The sequence below is a fragment of the Chelonia mydas genome, chromosome 12, assembly GCF_015237465.2.
Source record: "Chelonia mydas isolate rCheMyd1 chromosome 12, rCheMyd1.pri.v2, whole genome shotgun sequence".
Taxonomy (NCBI): Eukaryota; Metazoa; Chordata; order Testudines; family Cheloniidae; genus Chelonia; species Chelonia mydas.
Window position 1 is genome coordinate 29,855,693 of NC_051252.2, and position 14,143 is coordinate 29,869,835.

General features: G+C 36.8%; 1 protein-coding gene across 17 annotated transcripts in view; it reads left to right on the plus strand.

Moving 5' to 3' along the window:
* WWOX (WW domain containing oxidoreductase) overlaps positions 1 to 14,143 on the plus strand; it is a 675,021-nt gene that overhangs the window by 41,377 nt on the left and 619,501 nt on the right. Inside the window, exon 6 of one of the 17 annotated variants that reach the window (XM_037877526.2) lies at positions 790 to 3,169. The exons of the other annotated variants lie outside the window; for them this stretch is intronic. Within the exon in view, the coding sequence (XP_037733454.1) occupies positions 790 to 810 (21 nt within the window). The 3' untranslated portion in view covers positions 811 to 3,169. Of the gene's footprint in view, positions 1 to 789; positions 3,170 to 14,143 lie in introns of those variants that run through there. 17 annotated transcript variants of the gene reach the window in all.

A 14,143-nucleotide genomic window follows, 5' to 3' on the forward strand; every position in this document is an offset into this window, starting at 1 on the left:
TAATTACAGAAACACATACTTTGACAAAGACCTTCAACCACATCATGGCTACCTCCCTCTCTCCCATATGGACCTCTCCAATGGCTATACTGTGATTCTTGGGTGGTGTATCAACAGTAATTGCCAGACCTCTGGATCCACTGCGCCAGGAAATGATGGTCACATGGTCTCCTCCCAACTTCAGAAGACCTTTGAGGAACAGAAGGCTAGGGGGTGGATGAAGAGACTACCCCTCAAACCCCTATTTTGTCTTCATCTCTGGACAAGGCAGTCATGCCTCCACCACCATAGATGTCTGATAATTTTAATCAATTCCAGGACCTTGTGAAGAGGGTGGTGGACACCCTCCACATACCTTCTGATGAGGTTAAAGACTCACATCACAAGTTCTTGGATGTTTTGCAGTGGGCAACACCCACCTAGATTGTGCTGCCCATTAATTAAGTGCTCCTGGATCCAGCAAAAACTGTGTGGTTAACTCCTGTTCCCTCCTGCCAACTTGTAAATGGGCAAATAAGGAATATTATGTTCCCCCCAGAGACTTAGAATTTTTGTTTTCCCATCCCCACCAATTCCCTGGTGGTGGATGCCGTAAATGAGGGGGGTGGACAGCATTTTTCCAGGTCTAGTCCTTTTATGACAAGGACCAGAAAAGGTTAGAATGTTTTGGATGGAAGGCTTAACTCTTTTGCAACCCTCAGTTTGTCATCTGATACTGATCAGGTGATTGTGGACAAGTATGACTACCTGAATTACAAGTTTGCATCCTTTATTGAATATCTTCCACAGGACCATAGAGAACACTTCTAGGCCAACATTAAGGAGGGTCAACTTTTAGCCAGAACCTCTCATCAGGTGCCCTTGGATGTTGCAAAAATGGACAATATTTGACAGACCTTAAAGACAAGAATGAGAGATGATGAGAATGTGTCAAGGAACTATATGGTGAAGATATTCCTGAAAAGCTCAACTAGAGATGAATCAGGTAAACCTGCCAATAATGCATGAAGAAATCATGGCAGCAATAAAAAGACTGTGAATGGAAAAGCACTATGTTGTGATGGTATACTGGCTGAATTGTTTAAAAGCATAGGGGTTGAAAGTTTGTAAGTCCTGTCAGAGGAATGAAGAATATGCTTGAGACAGCAGAATTTCCAAAAGACGTTACAACCTCACTGTGTAGCCAGATCCCCAAAAAGAACAACTCTATGGATTGTAAAGACTACAGAACAGTCAGTCTAATATTGCATGCCTCTAAGATACTTTTGTGAGCAGAATACAAGGAAAGATTGATAAGGAAATAAGCAAACAACAATATGGCTTAAAATGTGGAAAGGGCATACTAAATGCCATTATGAACTTGAAGCTCATATTAGAAAGATCAATTGAAATCGAGAAAACCGTATACTTATTAGGTATACTTTTATTTGGGAAGCCATTCTTCTCATACAAATTACTCAATATATTAAGATTTGTAGGGATTGATGGATACAAACTGAGTAATAAAACAATTTATATTGGAATCAAAAGGCGATTATAATGGGAAATTGAAATGAAAATCTAGTAGGGATCAAGAGAAGAGTTAGGTTTGTATAATATCACTGACTTTATTCAACACTTGTAGCAAGTTTAGATGAAATTAAGCAGAAGAAGGTATTAAGATGAATGGAAAATGGAATAATATTTGCTATGCAGATGACACGGCACTGTTGGCTGATTCAGAAGAAGGTCTGTGCAGTTAGTGGAGATTATATATTCATATGACAAAGAGTATGGTCTATCTAAGGTCATATGTGGACCAGTCAAAAACCATGGTGGCATGCAAGGATCCTAGAAAGACATGCAAGATTATAGTGCATAACATAGCCATACAGTAAGTGAGACGTTATTGCTACTTAGGAAGCATCAATACAAAAGATGGAAGATCAGATTCTGAAGTCAGCACCAGAATAGCAACAGCGAAAGAGACATTCTGGAAGAATAAACACCTGAGGAGAAGGAACATAAATCTGAAGACTAAATTCCAACTCTTAAAACCTTGCATTTGGTCTGTGTTAAATTACAGCTGTGAAACATGGGCATTCAAACAATCAATCTGAAATGATTGTTGTCATTTGTTGAAATGATTGTTCTATGATGTCATAGAAGAACTTTAAAAATATCATTGATAGAGACATGTAATGAAAAAGTATTGGAGATTACTGGAACTCAGCAAATGCTAGTCAGAAATCTTATGAAAAGAAAGATTTGATTTGCAGGGCACATTGTAAGGGCTTCAGCTGGTGATGCAAGTTTACGGGTACTGGAAGGGAAAGTTGATGGATGATGTGATATGCTGGATGAATCAAAAGGACTATTCATCCACTAAGAGATTAGTGGAGGGTCGTACAGAATGTGCTACCGTGATTGCAAACCTCCTTTAGTGGAGATGCCACATAAGAAGAAGAATCATTTCTGGAGCCCAGTTTTTTGAAGACAGTATTTTGGATTAAAGCTTTCTCTCTCTTGGGCCTGTAAATTCCAAATACTGTATTTTAAGGTTTGTTTTTTCCCTAGTCCTAACTGAAATGGAAGCTGCCTGTTTTCTTTGTTGCAATAACACCAGTGGAATATCTAAAGGGCCCACTAGAAGATTGTATTTGTGTTACTTTTAAATTTGGCTTTAGATTATCTTCCAACATAGCTGGATTTTTGAGTAGTCCCTCTTTTGAATTGGTTTGTTCTCTTTCTAAATGTCCATAAGTAAATGTAATTAAACTATTTCAACAGAAGAGTGAAATGACATGAAATAATGGTGAGTGCCTCTTACATATAATTTGCTTTGCACATTTAATTTAAAAAATACTTTTCCAGAAGTTATCAAAAGTCAGTGAAAGCAACAATTGTTTTTAGTACGTTGTACAGACAACAAGAGTACCACACTACTTGTGTAAGTACATATATTACCTCACCGAAAGTTAATGAATTGGTAATTGAATGAAGATTACTGTCTTGGTCAAATTACTTAAAAAAAAAACAACCCACTACATTTATTTACTAACAGTTCTCAAATTCTAATTGTTCAGAATACAATCTCATCTGTAAACTAGGTAGCTGGAGAACCTTCAATGCATCTTTGTAATGGCTTTGTTGTTTATTGAGAGGCACTAATTAAATTTGATTATTGCACTAATATTGTGGCATTTTGACAGTCCCTCAGATTTATGACTCTGGGAAAATAAACAAATGAAATGCAGGTGCTGGAGCAGAAAGAATAAGTTATTACTGAACTTTAATTACTTGGAGTGTGTAACCAGGAGAGAATTAGTTGGCGAATTACAACATGCTTAAAATTTACATCAAATTGTAAGCAATCTTGAGGAGAATGGGGGTGGGAGGGAGAAAGAGACACAACACAGTTATCCTAAATAAAAGGGGGAAGATACATTTGTAATACTTAAGTAGATAAAAAAGCTTTTTAAAAATTCACAATATTAATGGAAATCTAATGTTTTTTTCTCTGAATATTGTCTATGAATATTTTCAATAATTAATTTTATCTGATTTTTGTTGGAGACACTGCATGTGTGATAATTTTAGAAATTTATACTACTGCTTATGATACTCATATAAAAATCACAAATGTACCATTATAACAACAAACTTAGTGTGTTTACAAGAGTAGCAAATAAGACACAAACACTTGTAACAGATCTAAGGTTTTAGAAAAATGTTTGAGAGATAGTGTGATTAAAGATTTGTATCACACAACTCAGTCAACCTGTGGAACTCATTGTCAGGGGATGTTGTGAAGGCCAAAATTGTAACGGAGTTAAAAAAGAAATAGATAAATTCATGGAGGATAGGTTCATCAATAGCTGTTAGTCAAGATGATCAGGGATACAACCCCATGCTCTCGGTGTCCATATACCTCTGACTTCCTGATGCTGGGACTGGACGACAGGGCATGGATCACTAAATAATTTCCCTGTTCTCTTCATTCCGTCTGATACATCTGGTATCATCCACTGTTGGAAGACAGGATGCTGGGCTATATGGACCATTCATCTGACATAGTGTCACCATTCTTATGTTCTTTTGATACGAATGCATATTTGGGCAGAGTTAAGGTTGTGTGTTCTTCCTTAAGATTCACATTTCTTACTTTGAGTATTTCCCTTTGCAGCCTTTACAGTCTGTTTAATGTAGGGCCAAATTCTAAGAGGTCCTGAGCACTTACAACTTCTAATGAACCTGAGAAGTATTCTGCTTATTTTAAAGTAATCAGGAATGTTTAACTACCCAGAACATGATTAAAGAAACAAATATTTTTGTTTAAAGTTTTGATTCTCTTGTATTGACTTGTTATGTACGTATTACATATCTAAACTTTTTATGGGAAAAATATAATTCTTGTTTAAAAAAATGTGAAGACCTATTATGATACAGAATTCAAAAAAGTAAGTTATGAAGTACAATATGATTAAATGAATTTACGAGAACAACCTGAGTAAAGCCCTTAACTTCTGGTGTGTTTGATTTATGAGATCATCGTCAATAGTGCCATAAAATGTAGGTTCCATTAGTATTAGTAGAGAGCTAGCTTTTTTGTTGGTGTTAGTTTTGTTACTACAAAAGAATCAGTTATTGTTACACAAAAATCAGTTTTAGATTATCTCTTTTTAGTGAATGTTGCAATTCAGATATAAAAGTAAGCTTAAAAAAAATCATGTGGACTGAAAAAAACTTGATCTAAAGGACTTGAGGATAATACTGATGATATCCAGGAAAACAAGGTTTGTCAGATCAGCAGTTGCACGCACTGTAAATTAAAAAACCACAGTGACTTGGCTGGTTGTTGAAGACAAATGTAGAAAACCATGAATGTTCTGCTATTTATGTCCAAAATGCTATTTTGTGAAGACTTGGATACCAACTCTGCAATGATCACACTTGAAAACTTGTCAGCTACATTAGGTAACTGCATAACATTTAATGTTGTACTTGCGGTATTCTGCTTACTTCCTATAGTAAAGTATAGTGAAGTTAGGTAGTACTGCAAATACAGAAATAATTGTCTTATCTGTATACCTAAAGCAACAACTTTTCAAGTGTGGCCATTGTAGCTTTTCTTTTTTAAAACCAAAAGATAAAAAACCAACAACCCCAAACCCACACACATTTGACAGAATAGTAGTGGAGTATGTTGGTATGGACTGAGAGATATATTGTAAAGGAATCAAAGCAAAGAGAGACATTTGTTACTTTATAGTAGATGTCTTGAAAATGAAGTTGCCCATGCACGATAAAGCTCAATATCAGTTTAAAACTGAGTTTGATAATTTCTTACTCAGAAGAAAGGAAATTGGAATTTTAGAGCTATAATTAATTTTAATCATAAATTGTCAAACAAATCTCTCCTTGAGTAGTGGAAAGGCCCTAAAGCAGCCAAGAAAGAATATCAATACTTTGCAAAGGAGGAATGATTGTTCCAATTCGCAGCTTAATTGACTTTAAAGCTTAATGAAAAACACTACGGTGCTGTTAGTACACGTAGTTGCTCTGATGAACATTGAAATCTATGCTCCAGAAAGAGGAGTTAGGGAGCTTTTTATATTGTATTATTGATGCATTTTTCTAACTGAGTGTAAGCATAACAGTTGGGCAGAGCTACATAGCTCCAGATGTTAACTATATTCTCAAGAAAATTCTTCAAAATGTGGATGAATAAAATATCGTGCAGCCTTTTGTGCTGAGAAACTTACATGTATTTATTCCTATCAGATTTCAGTCTTTTAAGCAGATATTAAAAATAAATTTAACGTTTATTTTTTCTTAACAAAAAGTCTAAAGAAATGTTTCTTTTACTTTTTTCAATATTAAGACAACAGTTACTTCAAATAAAGATTAAATTATTGGCAAACTTAAATTTCTGTTACATGAAGATGATTATAAGGTATAGATGTAACAAGAGTAGATAAAACATCTAACTCAGAACAGCAAGATAAGTTTGACACTTGCCTCCATCCTTTTCTCAAAGTATTGTCCACCTGGGGGTAACACCTATAAAGAATGATTGAATGACAGACACTTGCTGATTAAATTATTGTGATTGAAATTAAAACCTGATCTTTAAGGCTTGGCTCTCCAACTGTTACCCAACAGAAATATAGGAAGACAGGAAGCAAGCTGTATGCCCAGGCTTTGTGCATGTGTCCCATTTGCGAGAAATGCATGCAGCACTTTTCATGCAATCTATACATTAGCCTAGTTTTTCAAGGAAAAGGGACTACTCTGCCAGTTAGTGAGCCTCAGATGTTGATTTTGGTTCTGTGAATTGAATATGTACGTTGAAAAGAAATGTTACCTCTATCAAGCAAAAATTCTTGTGCGGCTTCAGCATCTTGACACCTGTGGATGTTAATCTTGATCTAGAAGATAAAACTCTTGTGACTAGGGTGACCAGATGTCTCGATTTTATAGGACAGTCCTGATATTCGGGGCTTTGCCTTATATAGGTGCTTATTACCCCCCACCCCCATCCTGATTTTTCACACTAGCTATGTGGTCACCCTACTTACGACCCATTGTGTGCTATGTCATTGAGCTTCTGTTTTACCCCAAGAATGCCATAAAACCTATACAGTTGTTTTCCTTACCATAGTCCTATGTACAGGATGCCTGTATTAGGAACAATCCACTAAAAATGCTCTAAGTCCACTGACATGCTCAATTGCGAAAGGGCTCCTTGTGGCTGATTAGCAGTAAGCTATAGAGGTCAGTCATGCATATGAAATAGACTGCTTCTGAAAGCACAGGTAGTTAGTAAAAAGAGTTTGGTAGCTGGGGAGAGGCAGCTGATTTGTGGGTACTGTGGGAAGTAGTTGCAACTAAGAATCAGTAACTGTTGGGTTCCACAAAATGGCACCAAATGGCACTTTTGTTACATATCTTCTGGCAAACTTTATAATGAATAAAAACTCTCAGAAAGTAAAATGTTCAAAAAACAAGTAATACATATGTCATGTTACTTGACTGCAGAGTAAACTCATTCCTATTAAAATATGAGTTCAGAGGACTGTGGCATCATTTTTGTAATGAGGTATTGCATTGTTACAGAATATGTCATACTCTGTGTTAGAGTACATGCCATCATATTGTAAAATATACTGCTAGTTTTACTACATTGTATCAGTATGGGGGAGGTCTGTTTCTTCAGTGCTCTGAATCTGGTAAACAAGCTGAAGGCTGCAGATAAAGATAGGGAAAAGGGATAGGATAACTAACAACACATAAGCTTTTTACTTTTTAAAGGCCTGATCCTACTCTCCTTTAAATTAAAATCTTTCAGTTGATTTTAGTGTGAGTTAGATGAGAACTGATGTTACTAATGCAATTCTGGCTGAGGCTGGTAATAATCAAATGTCATAACCATCTGAGAGCTGGCTGTGAGCTGGTGAAATGAATTGATTCTCAGTCCAGTTCCTAGTACCATCTATATTAGTATGTGGTCTATACCACTGACCCTTCCAGTGTTGAGGGACATAGAGTGTGTGGTTGTGGGGGCTGCTAGTAAAGCCATCTTCCAAGTACAGCTTGTAAATAAATTGTTATGTAGTGATACCCAAGACTTTGAATAGCATCCAAATGTGTTTGCAGCTCTAAGAAAAAATAAGGTTCAAATATACTGTAACACAGCCTGCTAATGGAGGAGCAAATTAGCTGCAGTTTTTGAACTTCTGAAGTAATTGATTGGCTTTAGCATTCTAAATTGTATTATGTTTTTGGTATTATATATTGGTAATGCAGCTACCCATGCTGATGTTTCTCAGCCTGTCATAGCAACTGGTCTTGATAGATTTCTGCAGTGATAACATCTCTACATTCTTCTTGCCAGGCACACACCTTTTTAACAGCAACGAATTTAGTAACTGACAATAGCAAGAGGGGTTGTTTTTTTTGTAATGATTTGAAAGAAATTTATATGTAAAAGCAAATGGATGAATTAAAAACATTAAATAGCTTCACCAGCATCCACATGGATGAATTGTTCAGATCTATTTTTTTCTTGCACTATAAACATATGGCATGAATTTGCTGCTCTCATTACAGATGCTGAGAGAAGGGAAAGACAAATATTTATATTACATTCATGTTTTACAGTAAAAACACTGTTCAGTTTGTTTATACAGTTCCACTGTTACAGTTTTTATGGTTGGTAATGAAACCACTGTAAAACAGAGTCTGAATTATATAGCAGATGTGTTAAGGCCCTTGCATTCAGAAAGATGCCCAACGTTGAATAGTTATCATTTCTATAGAATCAATCTACTGACTACAGCTGAACTATTTCAGACCTTTGTCGACATGTACAGTTAGCCTTGTACCATTATTGTAGTAAAGATGTAGTTTTATTATCCAAATACATTGATATTTTACAAGAATAACATTTATGAACTATAAAGCAGACTTCTAGTCACTGTGGGTGGGTGCGGGAGGCTTTAAAGGATTTGGTAGGCATTTTCCAGTCATTTAAGACCTCATATGGCTTCCATTTTCATTAAACATTATGGATGCATTCCAAATGTTTAATTAATATAACATCTTACTCTTTATTCACTTTAATTTCTTGCCACGGTTATGAGAACTTGGAAGTGTTTTGATTCTTTTTCAGTTGTTAAAGAACTGTTATTCCAAAGAATGTGTATGCTAAATACATGAATTAGTAAAAACAAAAAATATTTCTTGTTAGTTTTTCACTGTGTTTATGTATTTGAAAGTATCAGTAGAAAATATCTAGTCAGTTACCTTTCCACCAATACCCTTTTTATACAATCTACCTACAGCCAAAAATATACACTGTTGATTTCAGATTTATAGAAGTTATTAATATTATTTCTATAGTGCCAGAGGTTTGCCTGGTACTGTAAAGACAAACCCTGTAGAAACAGCTTATGTTCCTGCCCAAAAGCATTAACTATCTCAGTTCTAGATGCTACAAGCACTTATTGCCAAATGTAGTGCTTCCTATCATGAGTGGTCACACTGGCTCCAGTTGCACTGTTCATGGTAGCGAGCACTGTGCTTAGTGTTAAATGTTATCAGTACTTGGCCCTTATTCGGTAAACAAAAGGTTAGGAAAAGAAATGGGGTCTGCATTTTTTAGTTTAGTTTCTTGTAGTTCCAAGGCTTTTTGTCAAAACTTATCAGAGATCACTGCAGAAATGATTTAGCAGTGGCTGGCAAGCTGAAAGAAGAGCATAAAAGGGGACTTTGAAGAATTTGAAGTAGCTAGGCACAGTGGAGGGCGGGATTGTTCCCTGCATAAGAAATAGTATTCAGAATGGCTGGTGATGTGAGTGGTTGAAGCAGAGAGCCCTTTATAAGGTGGGAAGACTTGGGAGAGGGAATAGTATGATCTTTGGGAAGAGAAAAAGGAAGGGGCAGCACAGGCACGAACACTGAAGCTGAGGATGAGGAGTGTCCTGTGGAAAGAAACAGGAAGTGTGTTGGAAGGGTTTTAGCAGAGAGGAAGAATGATTGAAATGGTGGCAAAGGAAAATAGTTGTGGGTGGGGTAGGTTGACTGGATTAGTAAAAGGGGCAGAGATGATGGTTAGGGAGATTCGACTGGGATGGTTGCAATAGTCCTAGTGGAAGAAATGAGGGTGTGATGTCTCAGAACAGTAGGGGGTACTAGTTCCAAACCAAATGTACCCCAGGACCAAGTGTACTCTAAGACAGTCTCATGAACAGAAGGGTGAATTCTGGGCATATCTGCCTTATGCCTTCTACATCCATGTGTGACCTCTGGGAAATATAGACAAAAGAAAGCAGGGGGTTCATTCTGAAAGTAATATTGAGCACTCCCTTCCAAAATGTCCAAGAGAGCCAACCTGCAGCATCCTGTCAGTTTGAATTTCACAAAGCCCTGCTGACCTATGAAGGCACCAGCCTATTTTGTGTCCTAATGGAGGTATTATCTAGTCAGGTTCAGAAGGTGTTATTTCCCTGAAATGGTCAGCGTCCCTCTTAATTGTGAAGGGGTATCCAACAATTTTGTCCCACCTGGTGTCTTTCTGCCAAGGTCAGCAAAAATATCCCATTGCATTCTGGGCTTTTCACATGCAGTGCACAGAAGGAAGTTAGTAGGGTGACAATAGAAGGAGATTCACCTTGGTAGTTTAATAACATCTTGACTAAGGGATAGTCCAGAATAGTAAATTCTGCCTTGGTCTCCTGCTGTAATTTTGGATTTCTAGGTTACTCTACACTATATGTCAACCTCTAACTGCTCTAGCCATAATCCCATTGCCAACTAATGAAAACAAAAGTGCTGTTCCATGGCTGTGAAGTTAGTGTTATATTTAATTAGTGTAAAATACAGCTTTTCATATAATAGCGTGTACATTTTTAACCTGCCATAATATTGTAATTGGAACCAAATCATCTGAAGTTGTCTTCCTACTCATCTTCTACTATCTCAGTGCACGTCTCAAAAATGTCTGAAATGTAATTTTAAGAAATATTCGCAGTGCCCCTCTCCCATATTTTTGGTATGTTCTCCGATCAGCAGAAACTGATACACATTACATTTGCAGGAGAGGGATATTTTGTTCATGATTTTAGTAAAACACTGTTCTTCTTGATACGGTTTCAGTGTTCTTCATTGCAAAAACAAACAACCCACCCTCAGCATCCAGGAAACTGGAAAAACATAACATGAGAGAATACTGCCAGCAAATCACTCAGCCATGACTAGTTTTTGCCAAGCTTTCCAAAAATAGGTGCCTAAAGCTGGGCTTCTAAATTCATGTTTAGGCTCCCAAGTAAATTACTTAGCACTTTTGAAAAAATCAGGCCATCAGCTGCTTCAGTTAAAACTAATGGAAACTGCTGGCTGTTCTGCACTTCTGAGAATCAGGCCTAACTTTAGATATCTGCTTTTAAATCTCGGCCTTTCTGTATTCACATAGCCTTGCTTACAGATATGTGTAGATAAGCTTCACAGATAAGTTTTACAGATACACAGAATACAGCAGAATCCTGTTTGTCTGAATCTTTCCTTCCATAAACTCCCTTTGTCTAATTGCTTTTCCCACAGTATACATTGTTGGTACGGAAAAACCCTCTGTTTGTATATACTCCATGTCATGTATTCTTTTCACATAAATAGAATTCTACTCTCATTACACTTGTAGAACTAAGTTTTGAAAATAAGTTAAACTGGCTTGATTGTAAATTTTTAACCATCCCCACAATTACTCTGATTGTGATGTGAACATGTAATATATTCCATTAATAAAAAAGGCAAGCTTAGCTTATGGTAAATACACTACTAAGTGTTTATAGTACATTTTATATTTTACATGATTCCCTTTATAATTCTGCTTATCTTTTCATTCGAATTCCCTGAAGGACATATAAAAGAACCCCTAAAGAGAGTAATTACTTCTCTACTCCTTAACCAAGGCTCCTTTTGCAAAAAGAAATCTGAGCTGCTTTTTAAAGAAGGTAGTTTTAAATAAAAATGCAAATAAGCTGCTTTGTAACCACATTAATTACCCACCTAGCCTCCTATTACCATGTTTGTATTGTTTGCAAACACTATTTACAGTCGTGTGGAAATTAACATTACTGGTCCTGAGGAAAGATTGTTGGTGGTGGATTGTGCTTTGGAACCAATTAGAGTGAATCTTGTCTCCATTGAGACTCATGGGGAATAGCATAGCCTTGCAATGTCAAATAATAACATTAACTTAGACTACACAGGCATAGTGCTGTAATTATATTATTGGCCCTGTTTTGCTTCTGCATTGAATTTCTCTGTCTGCATTTTAAAACCAGCAGGCTGCAGAGTTTGTTGCTAATGATTTAATATGTACTGTGATAACTTTTGATGAAAGTCATTGTGAAATCCAGTGGGTCACTTTATCACCAAACTGATTCTTTGTTTTCCTTTATAAAACAATGCCAAAACTAGCATCTATGTTGAAGACTTCATAGGTTTTCATATAATTAATTCCCAAACTGACAAACAAATTTGCTAGTTTATTTCATATTGTGAATGAATAGGATGGAATGTGTGACAGGGTACCAGTAAAGCAGTATATTCACACAGTGAAAATGGATTTCTCTCTGTCCTTTGCACATTTACACAAAGGAACAAAATGTTTGTTAGTATAACGCCGACAGACCCCAGTCATCGGCAGGCAGGATCGAAGTGGGGATCTGTGGAGCTTAGTGCATGAGCCTTTACTGCATGAGCTAAAAGCCAACTGGCTGTTAGCTAAGGCTGTAGAGCAGACTCATTTTAACTCTCTCTCTCTCTAAGTGGCTACTAAATGGGACAGAACACTACACCGAGGAGGTGTGTGGGTTACATTAGCAAAATATAATTGTGAGCTGGAAACTGCAACACAAACTTTTTGATAAAGTATCTTTTAGGCTTTCTCTCCTTTTTTTCCTTTTTCCCTTTCTATTTTTTATAAATATGTCATGGACCTTCAATCATTTTGACATCAAAAAAGTTCATTTGAAAAAAAGAAAATGATGCAAGTGTGATTCCATCTTCTATGTTTTAGGAGTTAGAAGTAGAGCTATGGACAAATCCCACAGGGTTCATGCAAATGGGTCATACAAAGTAGACCCTCCAGGATTTGCGCCCTAAAAGATTTCCTCTTCTCTTTAGGCTTTTATTCATACCCACCAATGTGGTAGAAGAGCCCCTCCAGATAGCCAATAAACTTTTCTGATTATGGATCTTGTTCTGCTTGTCTTTAAAACACCATTGTGTACATCTCTGGTGCTATTAAAAACCGTATGGCTGTGGTTTAAAAATTAAAAAACCCTACTTAATGTTTTTCTCCTTCAGTGACTTCTGTATCAGTTCTGCTCTAATCACAAGCATTTAAATACTCCTCCACAACAGATAGAAATACTGTACCATGCTGGAGCAATATTTCAGCACTGAAAGAGGAAAGAGTGTAACTTATGACTAAATGAATCACCAGCATTACTTCTTATAGCACCCAGGGCTTGACTTGGGGGCACTCATCCAACAGCTAATGGGCTTCCTGATCTTCCTCAGCTTATCTAAGATCAGAGCTCCAGGTTGTATGGCTGCTGACCAGTGTAAACATAAATTACCTAAAACACCCATAGGAACACTATTCAAGAAGGAGGCATAACCAAAAATATAAACAGTGGTAGAAATGTTATGCAAAATGTCTGCTTAGAGGGCACTGTTAGCTTTGTCAGTTTGTCTAAGCTATTTCTTTCTATTACAGAGGAGTTGAAGCATTGTGTAACTTCACTAAGTTTGTAATCAGTTTGCCATCATTTTATCTCCTCTCTCCACGACGGGAAGTACTACAGAATTTTACTTGTGCAGACCTTTTTTAAGAGCCTATCACCTTTGTCTCCATTCTCTCATTTCACAATCCCTACTGTTAGCTGACAGGATTGCTTTTCCTTACTTGATAATCTTTTGTTGGCAGCACATGGTACAACTGTCATTTGTTAAGTGTTTATGCAGTACGAAGCACAATGAGGCCCAACCTGATTGTGGGTTTTAGGTACTTCTGCAATATAAATGTTGATTAATGATAATTAATGGTAGCATCTCATCAATAATAGCTGCTCACTTAATTCAGTGTGTTAAGGTGGGGGGGTAGTCAGTTATTTGTCGTCAAGATCCAAATGTCTTGGGCAAGGTCCTGACTCCAGCAAAAATAACAATAATGATAAGAATAAGTAAATTGAACAGACCCCAAAATCTTTTTAAAGTGTCTGGCGATCCACCTGACTACCCATTGGTTAAGGTGTTTTGGCATGCAGAATGGTTTCTTTGTGGCACATAGTGATATTGTCATGACAGAATGCACGTGTTGCTCTGTAAGTGCACTTCACAAGTGGCTGTAAAGATAAGGTGTACCTGAGTGGTGTATGTGTTCTTCTGGATAGTACCACATTGATTTCAATTGGCTTTGGACCCTAGCTAAAATAATCAGTGTCTTTCCTTTTACTTCAATGGGCTTTGGATCAGGTCCTAGTTATGTTAAACATGTAGAAAGATTTGTCTTTAAGGGGCCAGATTTTTAGTATATACCTGCCACTCATGCATATGCTTAACTTGCATGTCCAAGTAAGGTATGCACAGATCC